General features: G+C 47.6%; 2 protein-coding genes across 3 annotated transcripts in view; both read left to right on the top strand.

Annotated features, from left to right (window-relative positions):
* Window positions 1-217: 217 nt before the first annotated feature.
* Window positions 218-12,993, top strand: LOC106604278 (probable tRNA(His) guanylyltransferase). 2 transcript variants are annotated; one of them, XM_014198766.2, is made up of 5 exons: window positions 218-411; window positions 9,438-9,610; window positions 11,593-11,679; window positions 11,960-12,067; window positions 12,492-12,993. In XM_014198766.2, the coding sequence occupies exons 2-5, from the start codon at window positions 9,530-9,532 to the stop codon at window positions 12,645-12,647; spliced, it is 432 nt and encodes a 143-aa protein (XP_014054241.1). In that variant the 5' UTR covers window positions 218-411; window positions 9,438-9,529; the 3' UTR covers window positions 12,648-12,993. The 2 variants fall into 2 exon arrangements, with proteins under 2 accessions (XP_014054241.1, XP_045573875.1); XM_045717919.1 differs by lacking the exon at window positions 218-411 and having other exon boundaries at window positions 9,318-9,610.
* A 2,844-nt stretch (window positions 12,994-15,837) lies between these two features.
* Window positions 15,838-18,178, top strand: part of LOC106604282 (disintegrin and metalloproteinase domain-containing protein 19) — a gene marked incomplete at its 3' end in the record, with an annotated part of 50,925 nt that continues 48,584 nt past the window's right edge. The window contains exon 1 of the mRNA XM_045719397.1: window positions 15,838-16,187. Within this exon, the coding sequence (XP_045575353.1) occupies window positions 16,064-16,187 (124 nt within the window). The remainder of the gene's footprint in view (window positions 16,188-18,178) is intronic.

The following is an 18,178-nucleotide window of genomic DNA, read 5'->3' as shown; positions in this document are numbered from 1 at the left end:
ATAATTACATATTAGTCGTCTGTAAGCTTTGTTTTTAATGATTTTTTTAAAAGGGAATTATGTACAGGGACCGAACCAAAAGAAAAACAACAAAAACAATTTATATTCGTTTGTTTTTGTTTCTTACTTTTTTGTATTGAGATCGTAGATGAGATACTGTCCCGGAACAGAAATTCGCAGTATATGTTCGTGTAGGAGCTATTTGTTGGATGGACTGTATACATCTCTGATGAAAATAACTTGTGTTCTGTCCTTTGTCAGCTACATTCTCACAAAAATATTTATACTAATAACTTACAGCACTTCCTCGACAATAGCACCACTTACATTGATTCACCTAAAGTAAACTAAGTTATACCATTGTTTTAAGGAAGAATTAAAATCATGGACTGAAGAGGATGACAACCATTTGTAAGTACACTATATACAAAAGTAGGTGGACATCCCTTCACATTATTGGATTCGGCTATTTCAGCCAAACCAGTTGCTGACTGGTCTAGAAAATCGAGCACACAGCCATGCAATCTCCATAGACAAACATCAGCAGTAGAATGGCCTTGTTGAAGAGCTCAGTGACTTTCAACGTGGTACCGTCATAGGATGCCACCTTTCCAACAAGTCAGTCAGTTCATCAAATTTCTATCCTGCTAGAGCTGCCCTGGTCAACTGTAAGTGCTGTTATTGTGAAGTGGAAACGTCTAGGAGAAACAACTGCTCAGCCGCGAATTGTTAGGCCACACAAGCTCAGTAAACTGGACCGCCGTAGCGCGTAAACATCGCCTGTCCTCGGTTGCAACACTCCCCACCGAGTTTAAACTGTCTCTGGAAGCAACGTCAACATGGGTTTCTATGGCCGAGCAGCCTCACACAAGCCGAAGATCACCATGTGCAATGCCAAGCATCGGCTGCTGTTGTGTAAAGCTTGCTGCCATTGGACTCTGGAGCAGTGGAAACGTGTTCTCTGGAGTGATGAATCACGCTTCACCATCTGGCAGTTAGATGGATGAAAGTTTGGTGGTGGAGGAGGAATAATGGTCTCTGGCTGTTTTTCATGGATTGGGCTAGGCCCCTTTGTTCCAGTGAAGGGAAATCTTAATGCTACAGCATACAATGACATTCTAGACGATTCTGTGCTTCCAACTTTGTGGAAACAGTTTAGGGAAGGCCCTTTTCTGTTTCAGCATGACAATGCCCCCGTGCACAAAGAGGTCCATGCAGAAATGGTTTGTTGAGATCGGTGTGGAAGAACTTGACTGGCCTGCATAGAGCCCTGACCTCAACCCCAACAAACACCTTTGTGATGTTTGATGGGCCCAACTGCGAGCCAGGCCTAATCGCCCAACATCAGTGCCCGACCTCACTAATGCTCGTGACTGAATGGAAGCAAGTCCCCGCAGCAATGTTCCAACATCTAGTGGAAAGCCTTCCCAGAAGAGTGGAGGCTGTTATAGCAGCAAAAGGTGGACCAACTCCATATTAATGGCCATGATTTTGGAATGAGATGTTCGACGAGCAGGTGTTCCGGAGAGGAGCCGGGGGGTGTATCTGCAGCTCCGGAGAGGAGCCGGGGGGTGTATCTGCAGCTCCGGAGAGGAGCAGGGGGTGTATCTCCAGCTCCGGAGAGGAGCCGGGGGGTGTATCTCCAGCTCCGGAGAGGAGCAGGAGGGTGTATCTGCAGCTCTGGAGAGGAGCTGGGGGGTGTATCTGCAGCTCCGGAGAGGAGCCGGGGGGTGTATCTCCAGCTCCGGAGAGGAGCCGGGGGGTGTATCTGCAGCTCCGGAGAGGAGCCGGTGGGTGTATCTCCAGCTCCGGAGAGGAGCCGGGGGGTGTATCTGCAGCTCCGGAGAGGAGCCGGGGGGTGTATCTCCAGCTCCGGAGAGGAGCCGGGGGTGTGTCTGCAGCTCCGGAGAGGAGCCGGGGGTGTATCTCCAGCTCCGGAGAGGTGCCGGGGGGTGTATCTCCAGCTCCGGAGAGGAGCCGGGGGGTGTATCTGCAGCTCCGGAGAGGAGCTGGGGGGTGTATCTGCAGCTCCGGAGAGGAGCCGGGGGGTGTATCTGCTAGAGGTCGACCGATTAATCGGAATGGCCGATTAATTAGGGCCGATTTCAGGTTTTCATAACAATCGGTAATCGGTATTTTTGGCCACCGATTTGCCGATAGTTTTTTTATTTTGTTTTTATTATATATTATTTTATTATTACTTTTTTTACACCTTTATTTAACTAGGCAAGTCAGATTAAGAACACATTCTTATTTTCAATGACGGCCTAGGAACGGGGTTTAACTGCCTTGTTCAGGGGGGATTCGGGGATTTGTTTTTGCAACCTTGGTTACTAGTCCAACGCTCTAACCACCTGCCTTACATTGCACTCCACGAGATGAGATGATAGTTTCCGGATTCGACCATATTAATGACCAAAGGCTCGTATTTCTGTGTGTTTATTATGTTATAATTAAGTCTATGATTTGATAGAGCAATCTGACTGAGCGATGGTAGGCACCAGCAGGCTTGTAAGCATTCATTCAGACAGCACTTTCGTGCATTTTGCCAGCAGCTCTTCGCTGTGTTTCAAGCTGTTTATGATTTCAAGCCGGGTGGGTATAATTTGTGGAACGTTCCAACAGGAATCTATTCCAAAAACTTCGTAAATAACAAGGTTGCCAAAAAACAACGCATACAAAGTTGTATAGTGGCAGAATAAGATACCGGGTAGTGAGTGGTCTATTTCATTGCGTTTTTCACTCATCACGTTTATTCCGAAAAATGTCTGTCCTCACTCTGGTTGCCTATGGACAAACATTAAGAATAAGCTATGTGGTGAGTTGATGCCTATTTGGCAGCTAGTTAGCTAGGTTTGTATGCGTTGCTACTTTGTATGCATTGTTGGTTGGCAACCTTTTACTTTACATTTTTTGGAACAAATTCCTTTTGGAACGTTCCACAAATTATACCCACCCCTTCAAGCCTGTCAACTCCCAAGATTAGGGTGGTGTAACCGATGTGAAATGGCTAGCTAGTTAGCCGGGTGCGCGCTAATAGCGTTTCAAACGTCACTCGCTGAGACTTGGAGTAGTTGTTCCCCTTGCTCTGCATGGGTAACGCTGCTTCGAGGGTGGCTGTTGTCGATGTGTTCCTGGTTCAAGCCCAGGTAGGAGCGAGGAGAGTGACGGAAGCTATACTGTTACACTGGCAATACTAACGTGCCTATAAGAACATCCAATAATCAAAGGTATATGAAATACAAATCGTATAGAGAGAAATAGTCCTATAACTCCTATAATAACTACAACCTAAAATTTACCTGGGAATATTGAAGACTCATGTTAAAAGGAACCACCAGCTTTCATATGTTCCCATGTTCTGAGCAAGGAACTTAAACGTTAGCTTTTTTACATGGCACATATTGCACTTTTACTTTCTTCCGGGTTTGGAGGGGGTAGTCGCCCTTCGCTTCGTTCCACAGGTAATATTACATTTCATCACATTACAACGGTTTGATTTGTTTGATCTGAGCAATTTTTTTCTTAGCTAGCTACATAGCCGTCTTTGTATCAAAGATAATTGTGTAGTTTAGAGTAATTATCGAGCCAGCTGTTTTTGTCCTCCTAACTTAGTCAACACTGCTAGCTAGCCAACTAGCCAACTTCTACCGACTAGCAGCACTGTAGAAACTATTACATTACAACGGAACGACTTGATTAGTGTAGTGCTAGCTAGCTACATAGCTGTCTTTGCTGTATTTGTATCTAAGATAATTGTGTAGTTTAGAGTAATTTATCGAGGTTAGCTAGCCAGCCGCGCCGCGACGCCGTTGTCCAGACTTAGTCAACACACCTAGTCATCATCAAACCCACTGCTAGCTAGCCAACCTTTACTGACTAGCAGCACTGTAGAAACTAATACACTACAACGGAACGATTTGACTAGTGCAGTGTTAGTTGTCTTTGTCATAGTTTGATAATTGTGTAGTTTAGAGTAATTATCGAGGTTAGCTAGCCAGCAATTTTCGTCCCCCGCGACGCCATAGTTGCTTTTGTATCATGATAAGGTGTAGTACTGAAACTATCGAGGTTACCTAGCCAGCTACACGTTCAAACAAAGTCAACAACGCAGCCACTGCTAGCTAGCCTACTTCACCAGCCAGCAGTACTGTATCATCTTCGTCATTTTAGTCAATAACATTTTTGCAACGTAAGCTTAACTTTCTGAACATTCGAGAAGTGTAGTCCACTTGTCATTCCAATCTCCTTTGCATTAGCGTAGCCTCTTCTGTAGCCTGTCAACTATGTGTCTGTCTATCCCTGTTCTCTCCCCTCTGCACAGGCCACACAAACGCTTCACACGGCGTGGCCGCTGCCACTCTAGCCTGGTGGTCCCAGCGCGCACGACCCACGTGGAGTTCCAGGTCTCCGGCAGCCTCTGGAACTGCCGGTCTGCGGCCAACAAGGCAGAGTTCATCTCAGCCTATGCTGCCCTCCAGCACCTCGACTTCTTGGCACTGACGGAAACATGGATTACCACAGATAACACTGCTACTCCTACTGCCATCTCCTCGTCTGCCCACGTGTTCTCGCATACCCCGAGAGCATCTGGCCAGCGGGGTGGTGGCACTGGAATCCTCATCTCTCCCAAGTGGACATTCTCTCTTTCTCCCCTGACCCATCTGTCTATCTCCTCATTTGAATTCCATGCTGTCACAGTTACCAGCCCTTTCAAGCTTAACATCCTTATCATTTATCGCCCTCCAGGTTCCCTTGGAGAGTTCATCAATGAGCTTGACGTCTTGATAAGTTCCTTTCCTGAGGATGGCTCACCTCTCACAGTTCTGGGTGACTTTAACTTCCCCACGTCTACCTTTGACTCATTCCTCTCTGCCTCCTTCTTTCCACTCGTCTCCTCTTTTGACCTCACCCTCTCACCTTCCCCCCCTACTCACAAGGCAGGCAATACGCTTGACCTCCTCTTTACTAGATGCTGTTCGTCCACTAATCTCATTGCAACTCCCCTCCAAGTCTCCGACCACTACCTTGTATCCTTTTCCCTCTCGCTCTCATCCAACACTTCTCACTCTGCCCCTACTCGGATGGTATTGCGCCGTCCCAACCTTCGCTCTCTCTCTCCCGCTACTCTCTCCTCTTCCATCCTATCATCTCTTCCCTCTGCTCAAACCTTCTCCAACCTATCCCCTGATTCTGCCTCCTCAACCCTCCTCTCCTCCCTTTCTGCATCCTTTGATTCTCTATGTCCCCTATCCTCCAGGCCGGCTCGGTCCTCCCCTCCTGCTCCGTGGCTCGACGACTCATTGCGAGCTCACAGAACAGGGCTCCGGGCAGCCGAGCGGAAATGGAGGAAAACTCGCCTCCCTGCGGATCTGGCATCCTTTCACTCCCTCCTCTCTACATTTTCCTCTTCTGTTTCTGCTGCTAAAGCCACTTTCTACCACTCTAAATTCCAAGCATCTGCCTCTAACCCTAGGAAGCTCTTTGCCACCTTCTCCTCCCTCCTGAATCCTCCTCCCCCCCCCTCCTCCCTCTCTGCGGATGACTTCGTCAACCATTTTGAAAAGAAGGTCGACGACATCCGATCCTCGTTTGCTAAGTCAAACGACACCGCTGGTCCTGCTCACACTGCCCTACCCTATGCTTTGACCTCTTTCTCCCCTCTCTCTCTAGATGAAATCTCGCGTCTTGTGACGGCCGGCCGCCCAACAACCTGTCCGCTTGACCCTATCCCCTCCTCTCTTCTCCAGACCATTTCCGGAGACCTTCTCCCTTACCTCACCTCGCTCATCAACTCATCCTTGACCGCTGGCAACGTCCCTCCCGTCTTCAAGAGAGCGAGAGTTGCACCCCTTCTGAAAAAACCTACACTCGATCCCTCCGATGTCAACAACTACAGACCAGTATCCCTTCTTTCTTTTCTCTCCAAAACTCTTGAACGTGCCGTCCTTGGCCAGCTCTCCTGCTATCTCTCTCAGAATGACCTTCTCGATCCAAATCAGTCAGGTTTCAAGACTGGTCATTCAACTGAGACTGCTCTTCTCTGTGTCACGGAGGCTCTCCGCACTGCTAAAGCTAACTCTCTCTCCTCTGCTCTCATCCTCCTAGACCTATCTGCTGCCTTTGATACGGTGTACCATCAGATCCTCCTCTCCACCCTCTCCGAGTTGGGCATCTCCAGCGCGGCCCACGCTTGGATTGCGTCCTACCTGACAGGTCGCTCCTACCAGGTGGCGTGGCGAGAATCTGTCTCCGCACCACGTGCTCTCACCACTGGTGTCCCCCAGGGCTCTGTTCTAGGCCCTCTCCTATTCTCGCTATACACCAAGTCACTTGGCTCTGTCATATCCTCACATGGTCTCTCCTACCATTGCTATGCAGACAACACACAATTAATCTTCTCCTTTCCCCCTTCTGATAACCAGGTGGCGAATCGCATCTCTGCATGTCTGGCAGACATATCAGTGTGGATGATGGATCACCACCTCAAGCTGAACCTCGGCAAGACGGAGCTGCTCTTCCTCCCGGGGAAGGACTGCCCATTCCATGATCTCGCCATCACGGTTGACAACTCCATTGTGTCCTCCTCCCAGAGTGCTAAGAACCTTGGAGTGACCCTGGACAACACCCTGTCGTTCTCTACTAACATCAAGGCGGTGACCCGATCCTGTAGGTTCATGCTCTACAACATTCGCAGAGTACGACCCTGCCTCACACAGGAAGCGGCGCAGGTCCTAATCCAGGCACTTGTCATCTCCCGTCTGGATTACTGCAACTCGCTGTTGGCTGGGCTTCCTGCCTGTGCCATTAAACCCCTACAACTCATCCAGAACGCCGCAGCCCGTCTGGTGTTCAACCTTCCCAAGTTCTCTCACGTCACCCCGCTCCTCCGCTCTCTCCACTGGCTTCCTGTTGAAGCTCGCATCCGCTACAAGACCATGGTGCTTGCCTACGGAGCTGTGAAGGGAACGGCACCTCCGTACCTTCAGGCTCTGATCAGGCCCTACACCCAAACAAGGGCACTGCGTTCATCCACCTCTGGCCTGCTCGCCTCCCTACCTCTGAGGAAGCACAGTTCCCGCTCAGCCCAGTCAAAACTGTTCGCTGCTCTGGCACCCCAATGGTGGAACAAGCTCCCTCACGACGCCAGGACAGCAGAGTCAATCACCACCTTCCGGAGACACCTGAAACCCCACCTCTTTAAGGAATACCTGGGATAGGATTAAGTAATCCTTCTAACCCCCCCCCCAAAAAAAGATATAGATGTACTATTGTAAAGTGGTTGTTCCACTGGATATCATAAGGTGAATCCACCAATTTGTAAGTCGTTCTGGATAAGAGCGTCTGCTAAATGACTTAAATGTAATGTAAATGTTCTCCAACACATTGTTTTGCATTATTTAAACCAAATTGAACATGTTTCATTATTTATTTGAGGCTAAATTGATTTTATTGATGTATTATATTAAGTTAAAATAAGTGTTCATTCAGTACTGTTGTAATTGTCATTATTACAAATAAATAATAATTTGGAAAAAATTGGCCGATTAATCGGTATCGGCTTTTTTTTGGCCCTCCAATAATCGGTATCGGTATCGGCGTTGAAAAATCATAATCGTTCGACCTCTTGTATCGGCAGCTCCGAAAAGGAGCCGGGGGGGTGTATCTGCAGCTCCGGAGAGGAGCCGGGGGGAGTATCTGCAGCTCCGGAGAGGAGCCGGGGGGTGTATCTGCAGCTCCGGAGAGGAGCCGGGGGGGGTGTATCTGCAGCTCCGGAGAGGAGCCGGGGGGTGTATCTGCAGCTCCGGAGAGGAGCCGGGGGGTGTATCTGTAGTGGCATCCTCTCCTCTCTTCTGAACTGAATGATCTGTGCAGACTGAATATGTGGAGAAAATCGTTACCATATAAGGAAGTTCCTGTTGCATCTCACAGTCAATAGCTTAGCGATCAAGAAGGAAAGGAAGGAGGCATTTTATTATTGAGATGCACCCTTGAAGTGGACTGGGGTAACTGAATGAGAAGCCATGTGACAAATTACCACTAGTGTGTTAGTATCTGTAGCTTGACTGACTGACTGACCCACTGACTGACTGACCGACTGACTGACCCACTGACTGACTGACCCACTGACTGACTGACTGACTGACTGACTGACTGACCCACTGACTGACTGACCCACTGACTGACTGACCCACTGACTGACTGACTGACCGACTGACTGACTGACCCACTGACTGACTGACCCACTGACTGACTGACTGACTGACCCACTGACTGACTGACTGACTGACTGACCCACTGACTGACTGACTGACTGACCCACTGACTGACTGACCCACTGACTGACCCACTGACTGACTGATAGACCGACTGACCCACTGACTGACCCACTGACTGACCCACTGACTGACTGACTGACTGACTGACCCACTGACTGACTGACTGACCCACTGACTGACTGACTGACCCACTGACTGACTGACCCACCCACTGACTGACTGACCCACCCACTGACTGACTGACTGACTGATCCACTGACTGACTGACTGACTGACTGACTCACTGACTGACTGACTGACCCACTGACTGACTGACCCACTGACTGACTGACTGACTGACCCACTGACTGACTGACTGACCCACTGACTGACTGACTGACCCACTGACTGACTGACTGACTGACTGACTGACTGACCCACTGACTGACTGACTGACTGACCCACTGACTGACTGACTGACTGACTGACTGACTGACCCACTGACTGACTGACTGACCCACTGACTGACCCACTGACTGACCCACTGACTGACTGACCCACTGACTGACTGACTGACTGACTGACTGACCCACTGACTGACTGACTGACTGACCCACTGACTGACTGACTGACTGACCCACTGACTGACCGACTGACCCACTGACTGACCCACTGACTGACTGACTGACTGACTGACCCACTGACTGACCCACTGACTGACTGATAGACCAACTGACCCACTGACTGACCCACTGACTGACTGACTGACCCACTGACTGACTGACTGACCCACTGACTGACTGACCCACTGACTGACTGACCCACTGACTGGCTGACTGACTGACTGACCCACTCACTCACCCACTGACTGACTGACCCACTGAGTGACCCACTGACTGTCTGACTGACTGACCCATTGACTGACTGACCCGCTGACTGACTGACTGACTGACCCACTCACTCACCCACTGACTGACCCACTCACTCACCCACTAACTGACTGACCCACTCTCTGACTGACTGACCCACTCACTCACCCACTGACTGACTCACCCACTAACTGACTGACTGACCCACTCGCTGACTGACTGACCCACTCACTCACCCACTGACTGACTCACCCACTAACTGACTGACTGACCCACTCACTGACTGACTGACTTCCCTGTGTTGCTGTAGGTTTGCAGAGCAGCACAACTTCCTGAAGCCCATCGACGACAGAGCTCTGGGTCTGATGACACGCAGCACCAGGTCTGTTATGGAGGACCTGGATGACATCATCATCTCATACCGACAAAGTGACGAGTTCAGCTTCGTCTTCAAGAGGACCTCTGGTTCAAAAGGAGAGCCAGGTAATAACATACATGTACAGAGACACACACCGCCACACACTCACCAACCACACTCGCACACATCCACAGCCACGCACAAATGTTTATTGCATTGAGTGACCCCTCACTTTTCTCCTCTACCTTCCCCCACTCCTCCACCTTCCACCCTCCTCTACCTTCCCCCCTCCACCCTCCTCTACCTTCCCCCCTCCTCCACCCTCTACCTTCCTCCACTCCTCTACCTTTCCACCCTCCTCTACCTTCCCCCACCCTCCATTCATCCACCCTCCTCTACCTTCCCCCACTCCTCTAACTTCCTCCACCCTCCTCTACCTTACCCCACCCTCCATTCCTCCACCTTCCTCTAACTTACCCCATTCCTCCACCCTCCTCTACCTTCCCCCACTCCTCTACCTTCCTCACCTCCTCCACCCTCCTCTCCTCTACCTTCCCCCACTCCTCTACCTTCCCCCCTCCCCTCCTCCACCCCACTCCTCTACCTTCCCCCACTCCTCTACCTTCCTCCCCTCCTCTACCTTCCCCCACTACTCTACCTTCCTCCCCTCCTCCACACTCCTCTACCTTCCTCCCCTCCTCCACACTCCTCTACCTTCCCCCACTCCTCTACCTTCCTCCCCTCCTCTACCTTCCTCCCCTCCTCTACCTTCCCCCACTCCTCTACCTTCCCCCACTCCTCTACCTTCCTCCCCTCCTCTACCTTCCCCCACTACTCTACCTTCCTCCCCTCCTCCACACTCCTCTACCTTCCCCCATTCCTCCACCCTCCTCTACCTTCCCCCACTCCTCCACCTTCCTCCCCTCCTCCACCTTCCTCCCCTCCTCTACCTTCCCCCACTCCTCTACCTTCCTCCCCTCCTCTACCTTCCTCCCCTCCTCTACCTTCCCCCACTCCTCTACCTTCCCCCACTCCTCTACCTTCCTCCCCTCCTCTACCTTCCCCCACTACTCTACCTTCCTCCCCTCCTCCACACTCCTCTACCTTCCCCCATTCCTCCACCCTCCTCTACCTTCCCCCACTCCTCTACCTTCCTCCCCTCCTCCACACTCCTCTACCTTCCACCTTCCCCCACTCCTCTATCTACCCCCATTCCTCCACCCTCCTCTAATTTCCACCCTCCTCTACCTTCCCCCACTCCTCTACCTTCCCCTCTACCTTCCACCCTCTTCTACCTTCCACCCTCTTCTACCTTCCTCCACCCTCCTCTACCTTCCACCTTCCACCCTCCTCCCCCCTCCACTCTTCCCCCCCTCTACCTTCCCCCCTCCTCCCACTCCAGTAAGCTGATGACCCATGTAGCGTCCCAGTTGTCCTCTTCCTATGTGTAGCGTCCCAGTTGTCCTCTTCCTATGTGTAGCGTCCCAGTTGTCCTCTTCCTATGTGTAGCGTCCCAGTTGTCCTCTTCCTATGTGTAGCGTCCCAGTTGTCCTCTTCCTATGTGTAGCGTCCCAGTTGTCCTCTTCCTATGTGTAGCGTCCCAGTTGTCCTCTTCCTATGTGTAGCGTCCCAGTTGTCCTCTTCCTATGTGTAGCGTCCCAGTTGTCCTCTTCCTATGTGTAGCGTCCCAGTTGTCCTCTTCCTATGTGTAGCGTCCCAGTTGTCCTCTTCCTATGTGTTTTACTGGAGGGACTAATTCAGAGACCAGCCCCTCCTCTACCCCCCAGGGTTTGACGGGCGGGTGGTTCTGTATCCTAGCAACCGCAACCTCCGGGACTTCCTCAGCTGGAGCAGGCTGACTGTATACACTCGCACTTAAATACTCACACACTCCTATCCCCCAATACCTTATCCTGTGTGTGTGTGTGTGTGTGTGTGTGTGTGTGTGTGTGTGTGTGTGTGTGTGTGTGTGTGTGTGTGTGTGTGTGTGTGTGTGTGTGTGTGTGTGTGTGTGTGTGTGTGTGTGTGTGTGTGTGTGTGCTTTGAATACAGTAGATTCTCTTCCACATTTCTGGTTCTCTTTCGTAATGTTGTGTGTGTTCGCCAGGTCACGTCAACACCCTGTATACCAGTGTTTTGGAGGTTGGTGCAGAAAGGCGGACTCACCACTACACAGGCAGAGGACAGACTAAAGGTGGGAGTTACTCCAGTGAGATTAGCATAATTACAGTGTCACAGTTTTAATATCTGCTCTTTTTGAGGTATGTCATTTTCTAAGGGTCATAACTTTATAATTATTCCGATAATAGCTTTAGAATGGATGACTACATCATATTTACTTTCACTGGAAACTACCTCAGTTGACCTTTCCATATTTAATTTACCAAGACCTTTGGATACATAATCAAATCTCTATGTTCTCTCTCTGTCTCTCTGTCTCTGTCTGTCTCTCTGTCTCCGTCTGTCTCTCCCAGAGAACATTGGCAGCAGATAAGAATGAAATCCTGTTTTCTGAGTTTGATATCAATTACAACAAGGAGCCTGTGGTCCACAGGAAAGGAACCGCCCTAATGTGGAAGAAGGTGAGATCTCGGCCTGTGTCCTCAATGCACCCTATTCCCTATATAGAGCCTCTTGTCAGAAGTAGTGGACTACATAGAGAATAGGATGCCATTTCAGATACATTCATAGAAACACTTCCAGGCTTTTGTGTGAGGGTGGTAGGTAGCCTAGTGGTTAAGAGCGTTTGGCCAGTAAGTGAAATGCCGCTGGTCTGAATCCCAGAGATGACTAGGTGGAAAATCTGGCGATGTGCCCTTGACCCTAATTGCTCCAGGGTCCCGGCAGGTCGTGAGCCCACTCCAAAGGGGTCTGGGGGAGTGGGATATGCAAAAAACGAATTTCCAATTTACACGTGTATAATACATGTGTGAAGTTGGACAAATGGAAGCACCCAACTAATAATTATTGTTATGATGGTTAACCCCCTTCCTCCATCTGTCCCAGCTGGAAGAAACAGTGACCAAGACTGTGAAGCTCCCCAACGAGGAGGAGGAGGTGCCAGTGACACGAACCAGGAGGCGTGTCAGTGCCCACCACTGTGACGTGATAGGGGACGAGTTCTGGGAGGAACACCCCAACATTCTAGAAGACCACTGCTGAGAACTTTTCCTAGAGGAGCAGAAATCTGCACAGTGGTTAACGTTGAACATGGACAGAGTCTCGCTTGTTGTACTTCTACATGTTCCTGCTGTGGGATGAAGAGAGTTGGAAGCTGTCATGGACTGTATGGATACTCTTAATCACTAACTCATGATTGGAACAAACTGTCAGCGGTGGTAGAACTCAAACACCATCATGCTCTTTGCTCATGTACTGTATACAAATATTTGAAATACGGCCTGTCTTATGTCTGGAACCATGAAACCAAGAGAATGTGTATTGTTGATGATGTTTTGCCGATGGTGATGCTGGCATATTATATCATCATAATAAACTAGTAGGCTTACTGTTGGCTGTGTGGGTATGTGCCAGTTAACCAGAGAGAGATCTGCTTGTCTCACCGAGAAGCTTGTCTGATCACCTCTGGCCCCTGTCTCCTCTCACTTGTCTCACTGAGAAGCATGTCTGATCACCTCTGGCCCCTGTCTCCTCTCACTTGTCTCACTGAGAAGCATGTCTGATCACCTCTGGCCCCTGTCTCCTCTCACTTGTCTCACTGAGAAGCATGTCTGATCACCTCTGGCCCCTGTCTCCTCTCACTTGTCTCACTGAGAAGCATGTCTGATCACCTCTGGCCCCTGTCTCCTCTCACTTGTCTCACTGAGAAGCATGTCTGATCATATGTCTCACTGAGAAGCATGTCTGATCACCTCTGGCTCCTCTATTTGCAGCTGCTTTTGGTCACTTAATCTTCCTTGTGGGTGTGAACTGAATATCAAATCTCACCATTTCCATTCACAAAGGACAAATCCGTAGTCTTTGAATATTAATGTTTCATCCTGTGTTTCCATGATGTCCCAGCAGGTTTCAGTGTGTGTGCCTGCGTGTGGTGGCTTTTAACGGAATCACATAGAAATCAATAGCTGACCAATAAATGACTGGTGTTTCAGTGCCAAAGTTCCTTTTAGAAGAGCAAAGCACACTCTGAGCTGTGTGCCACTGCACACTAGACACTTCTAATAATATCAGACACTAGACACTTCTAATAATATCAGACACTAGACACTTCTAATATTATCAGACACTAGACACTTCTAATATTATCAGACACTAGACACTTCTAATAATATCAGACACTAGACACTTCTAATATTATCAGACACTAGACACTTCTAATAATATCAGACACTAGACACTTCTAATAATATCAGACACTAGACACTTCTAATATTATCAGACACTAGACACTTCTAATATTATCAGACACTAGACACTTCTAATATTATCAGACATACTCAAACCACCTCCATCTGACTGTGTGACATGTCGCTCTTGCTGCTGGTGAGTCTCTGATCCACCTCTACGCAGACGACACCATTCTGTATACTTCTGGCCCTTCTTTGGACACTGTGTTAACTAACCTCCAGATGAGCTTCAATGCCATACAACTCTCCTTCCATGGCCTCCAACTGCTCTTAAATACAAGTAAAACTAAATGCATGCTCTTCAACCGATCGCTGCCCGCACCTGCCTGCCCATCCAGCATCACTACTCTGGACGGTTCTGACTTAGAATACCTAGGTGTCTGGTTAGATGGTAAACTCTCCTTCCAGACTCACATCAAACATCTCCAATCCAAAGTTAAATCTAGAATTGGCTTCCTATTTCGCAACAAAGCATCTTTCATTCATGCTGCCAAACACCCTCGTAAAACTGACCATCCTACTGATCCTCGACTTCGGCGATGGCATTTACAAAATAGCCTCCAACACTCTACTCAATAAATTGGATGCAGTCTATCACAGTGCCATCCGTTTTGTCACCAAAGCCCCATATACTACCCACCACTGCGACCTGTACGCTCTCATTGGCTGGCCCTCGCTTCATACTCGTCGCCAAACCCACTGGCTCCAGGTAATCTACAAGACCCTGCTAGGTAAAGTTCCCCCATATCTCAGCTCGCTGGTCACCATAGCAGCACCCACCTGTAGCACGCGCTCCAGCAGGTATATCTCTCTGGTCACCCCCAAAGCCAATTCCTCCTTCGGCCGCCTCTCCTTCCAGTTCTCTGCTGCCAATGACTGGAACGAACTACAAAAATCTCTAAAACTGGAAACACTTATCTCCCTCACTATCTTTAAGCACCAGCTGTCAGAGCAGCTCACAGATTACTGCACCTGTACATACATAGCCCATCTATAATTTAGCCCAAACAACTACCTCTTCCCCTACTGTATTTATTTATTTAGCTCCTTTGCACTTTCTTCCACTGCAAATCTACCATTCCAGTGTTTTACTTGCTATATTGTATTTACTTCGCCACCATGGCCTTTTTTGCCTTTACCTCCCTTATCTCACCTCATTTGCTCACTTTGTATATAGACTTATTTTTCTACTATATTATTGACTGTATGTTTGTTTTACTCCATGAGTAACTCTGTGTTGTTGTATGTGTCAAACTGCTTGATTTATCTTGGCCAGGTCACAATTGTAAATGAGAACTTATTCTGAACTTGCCTACCTGGTTAAATAAAGGTGAAATAAATAAATTAAAGAAATGTTCAACACACCCTGGTTTACAGTGGCTGATAAATGTATACTAGTTGGCATGTTAATGCTTTTGATGGGACAGAGCAAAAACAAGATGAAACCTAGTTTCTCAGGTACAGTATCGTACACAGCACTGGTACAGTAGGCCTACAGTATTCAGATTGCCCTCCACTACCATCCCTGCACAGAGATGGTGACAACCCCAGCATGGGCATGCTGTACTGTACACTACCTGTCTCTCTGCCAAGAAACCACCTGTGTGCTGACAATGACTCATGCAGGGTGCCCACGGCCATATGGGCCCTGGTCAAAAGAAGTGCACTATATAGGGAATAGGGTGCATTTAGGAGCTGTGTGACAGAATTCATCTTTAGTATAAATGTTTTATAGTATTGCCATGACACGTTCTGTATTTCTGAACATTTACATTCGCCTATCATAAGACATAGAATTTGTGAAAAATAGAAGATATTTTATTATTTTTGTATATGCTAACGCATAGGTGTTAGGGCTGCCATAAAACAATATCTAGTCTTCAACCGTTTTCAAAACCGATAGGCTCACAGAAGTCGTTGGAGCGTCTCAGTCGAGCGGCCGGGTGCAAGCACGACCAGTTAGTTATAGTGTAAATGGGAGTGGCTGAAAATGAAAGGAAGAACTGAATGCAACAGAAAAGATGCGCTCTGCCTCTGTGGAAGCAACCCGAGCAGACAGAGCAATAGAGTACTATTGTCGTCAACACATTTAGCCGCCGCATAGGATATGTCGACAGGCAGCTATTATTTGTCCTTTGCATATGATTTTTTTGTATCGATTTTTGTTAGTGATTACATTGTCCGGTTTAAATTCTAACGCTTTATTTTAGCATGAGTCCAGGAGAACGGTTAACTCGATTTAAGCTGTGTTCTGTATATTCCCATCTGAGTCTGTATTTGATTGTCGTTATATGCTGTGTTGGGTCTTTCGTATCCGATCAGAACGCTGCTGCCGGTAAGTCTGCTTATTCGTTACAATAATCAGTATGTTAATAAATGGAAATGTCATTTTTCTGGATGGCTGATAAATGTTTAATGATCATTTATTTTGAGCTGTGCATAATGTTAGTTCACTCTGCCCATTTGTGTTTACTGGTGTTTCAAGTCTTATTTAGTCTTAGAATAGGCTATTGTGAATGTTCTTATTCATTCATAACATACGCACGTTTTCTAGTGCAGTCTTATTTTGACAACTTCTCAAAGAATGTACTGATGTCAGTTCTATATATAATCAACTACAGAACTTCCTGTTGACTACCTGTAGAAAGTGCACCTTTTTTACCTCATGATAAGCTGTTGAACATACTATTTATCAAGTGAGATTTCAACAATACTCAACTCAAATCTAAATGCAACACTACCACCAATTCAAAGATTCAAAGATCAGTCAATTGAAATAAATTCATTGGGCCCTAATCTAGGGATTTCACATTACTGGGAATACAGATATGCATCTGTTGTTCACAGATACCTTTTAAAAAAGTAGGGTGGCATGGATCAGAAAACCAGTCAGTACCTGGTGTAACCACCATATGCCTCATGCAGCGCAACACATCTCCTTCACAAAGAGTTGATCAGGCTGTTGATTGTGGCCTGTGGAATGATGTCCCACTCCTCTTCAATGGCTGTCTGAAGTTGGTGGATATTAACGAGAACTGGAACACGCTGTGGTACACGTCAATCCAGAGCATCCCAAACATGCTCAAAGGGTGACATGTCTGGCGAGTATGCAGGCAATGGAAGAACTGGGACATTTCCACTTCCAGGAAGTGTGTACAGATACTTCCGACATGGGGCCATACATTATCATTCTGAAACATGAGGTAATGGTGATGGATGACTGGCACGACACTGAGACTCAGGATCTCATCACGGTATCTCTGTGCATTCAAATTGCCAATAGATAAAATGCAATTGTGTTCCTTGTCCATAGCTTATGCATGCTCATACAATAACCCCACTGCCACCGCGCTCTGTTCACAACATTGACATCAGCAACTGCTTGCACACACTATGCCATACACGTGGTCTGTGGTTGTGAGGCCGGTTGGACGTACTGCCAAATTCTCTAAAATGATGTTGGAGGCAGCTTATGGTAGAGAAATTAACATTACATTCTCTTGCAACAACTCTGGTGGAAATTCTTGCAGTTAGCATGCCAATTGCACGCTCCCTCAAAACTTGAGACATCTGTGGTGTTGTGTGACAAAACTACACATATTAGAGTGGCTTTTTATTGTCCCCAGCACAAAGTGCACCTGTGTGATGATCATTCTTTTTAATCAGTTTCTTGATATGCCACACCTGTCAGGTGGCTGGATTATCTTGGCAAAGGATAAATGCTCACTAGCAGTGATGTAAACAAATTTGTGCACAAAATGTAAGAGAAATAATATTTTTGTGTGTACTGAACATTTTGGGGAACTTTTATTTCAGCTCATAAAACATGGGACCAAAACTTTACATGCATTTATATTTTTGTTCAGTGTATATTTTTCATAGCTGTCTATTTACCACAACAATCCGAGACTGTACTCAACGAGCTGTATAGAGCCCCACAGTAGAGGTGTCATAATACCCATAAAACCTAGCAGTCAAACAGGGAAATGGTTCCAATTGTTTTTCCAACATTCATTTTTCCCATAGGGAATTTTAGAAAACTTTTAAATAAGTGTTTCGTGTAGGCTTACCCTGACGTGACGTTTTGATAACCATGTAAATCTCTCTCGGACAAGGTGACTTTCATCAATATATTCGTCTTTATTTACTCTCTGATTCTAAAATGCTAATTAGCATCAAAGTAGATATCATGCAAAACTACAAATCCCTACAAGCTCCTGCATGTCATCTCTAGTTGACTCCTTTGCTAACAGGTATTTTGTCAATTTAAAACTTGCACCAGACAGTTCACAGAATTGTTAATTTAAAGAAAGTTGCCAATTTATT

Source organism: Salmo salar, chromosome ssa05 (assembly GCF_905237065.1).
Source record: "Salmo salar chromosome ssa05, Ssal_v3.1, whole genome shotgun sequence".
Taxonomy (NCBI): Eukaryota; Metazoa; Chordata; class Actinopteri; order Salmoniformes; family Salmonidae; genus Salmo; species Salmo salar.
Note: the sequence above shows the minus strand (reverse complement) of the source record. Positions and strands in the feature narration are given on the sequence as shown.

Excerpts from the sequence above, each read along its gene's own strand:
- LOC106604278 (XM_014198766.2), top strand. The coding sequence starts at position 9,530 with ATGACATCATCATCTCATACCGACAAAGTGACGAGTTCAGCTTCGTCT. Across the intron at positions 9,611-11,592 it reads TGGTTCAAAAGGAGAGCCAG|GTCACGTCAACACCCTGTAT; the intron begins GTAATAACATAC and ends TGTGTTCGCCAG. Across the intron at positions 12,068-12,491 it reads CCGCCCTAATGTGGAAGAAG|CTGGAAGAAACAGTGACCAA; the intron begins GTGAGATCTCGG and ends CATCTGTCCCAG.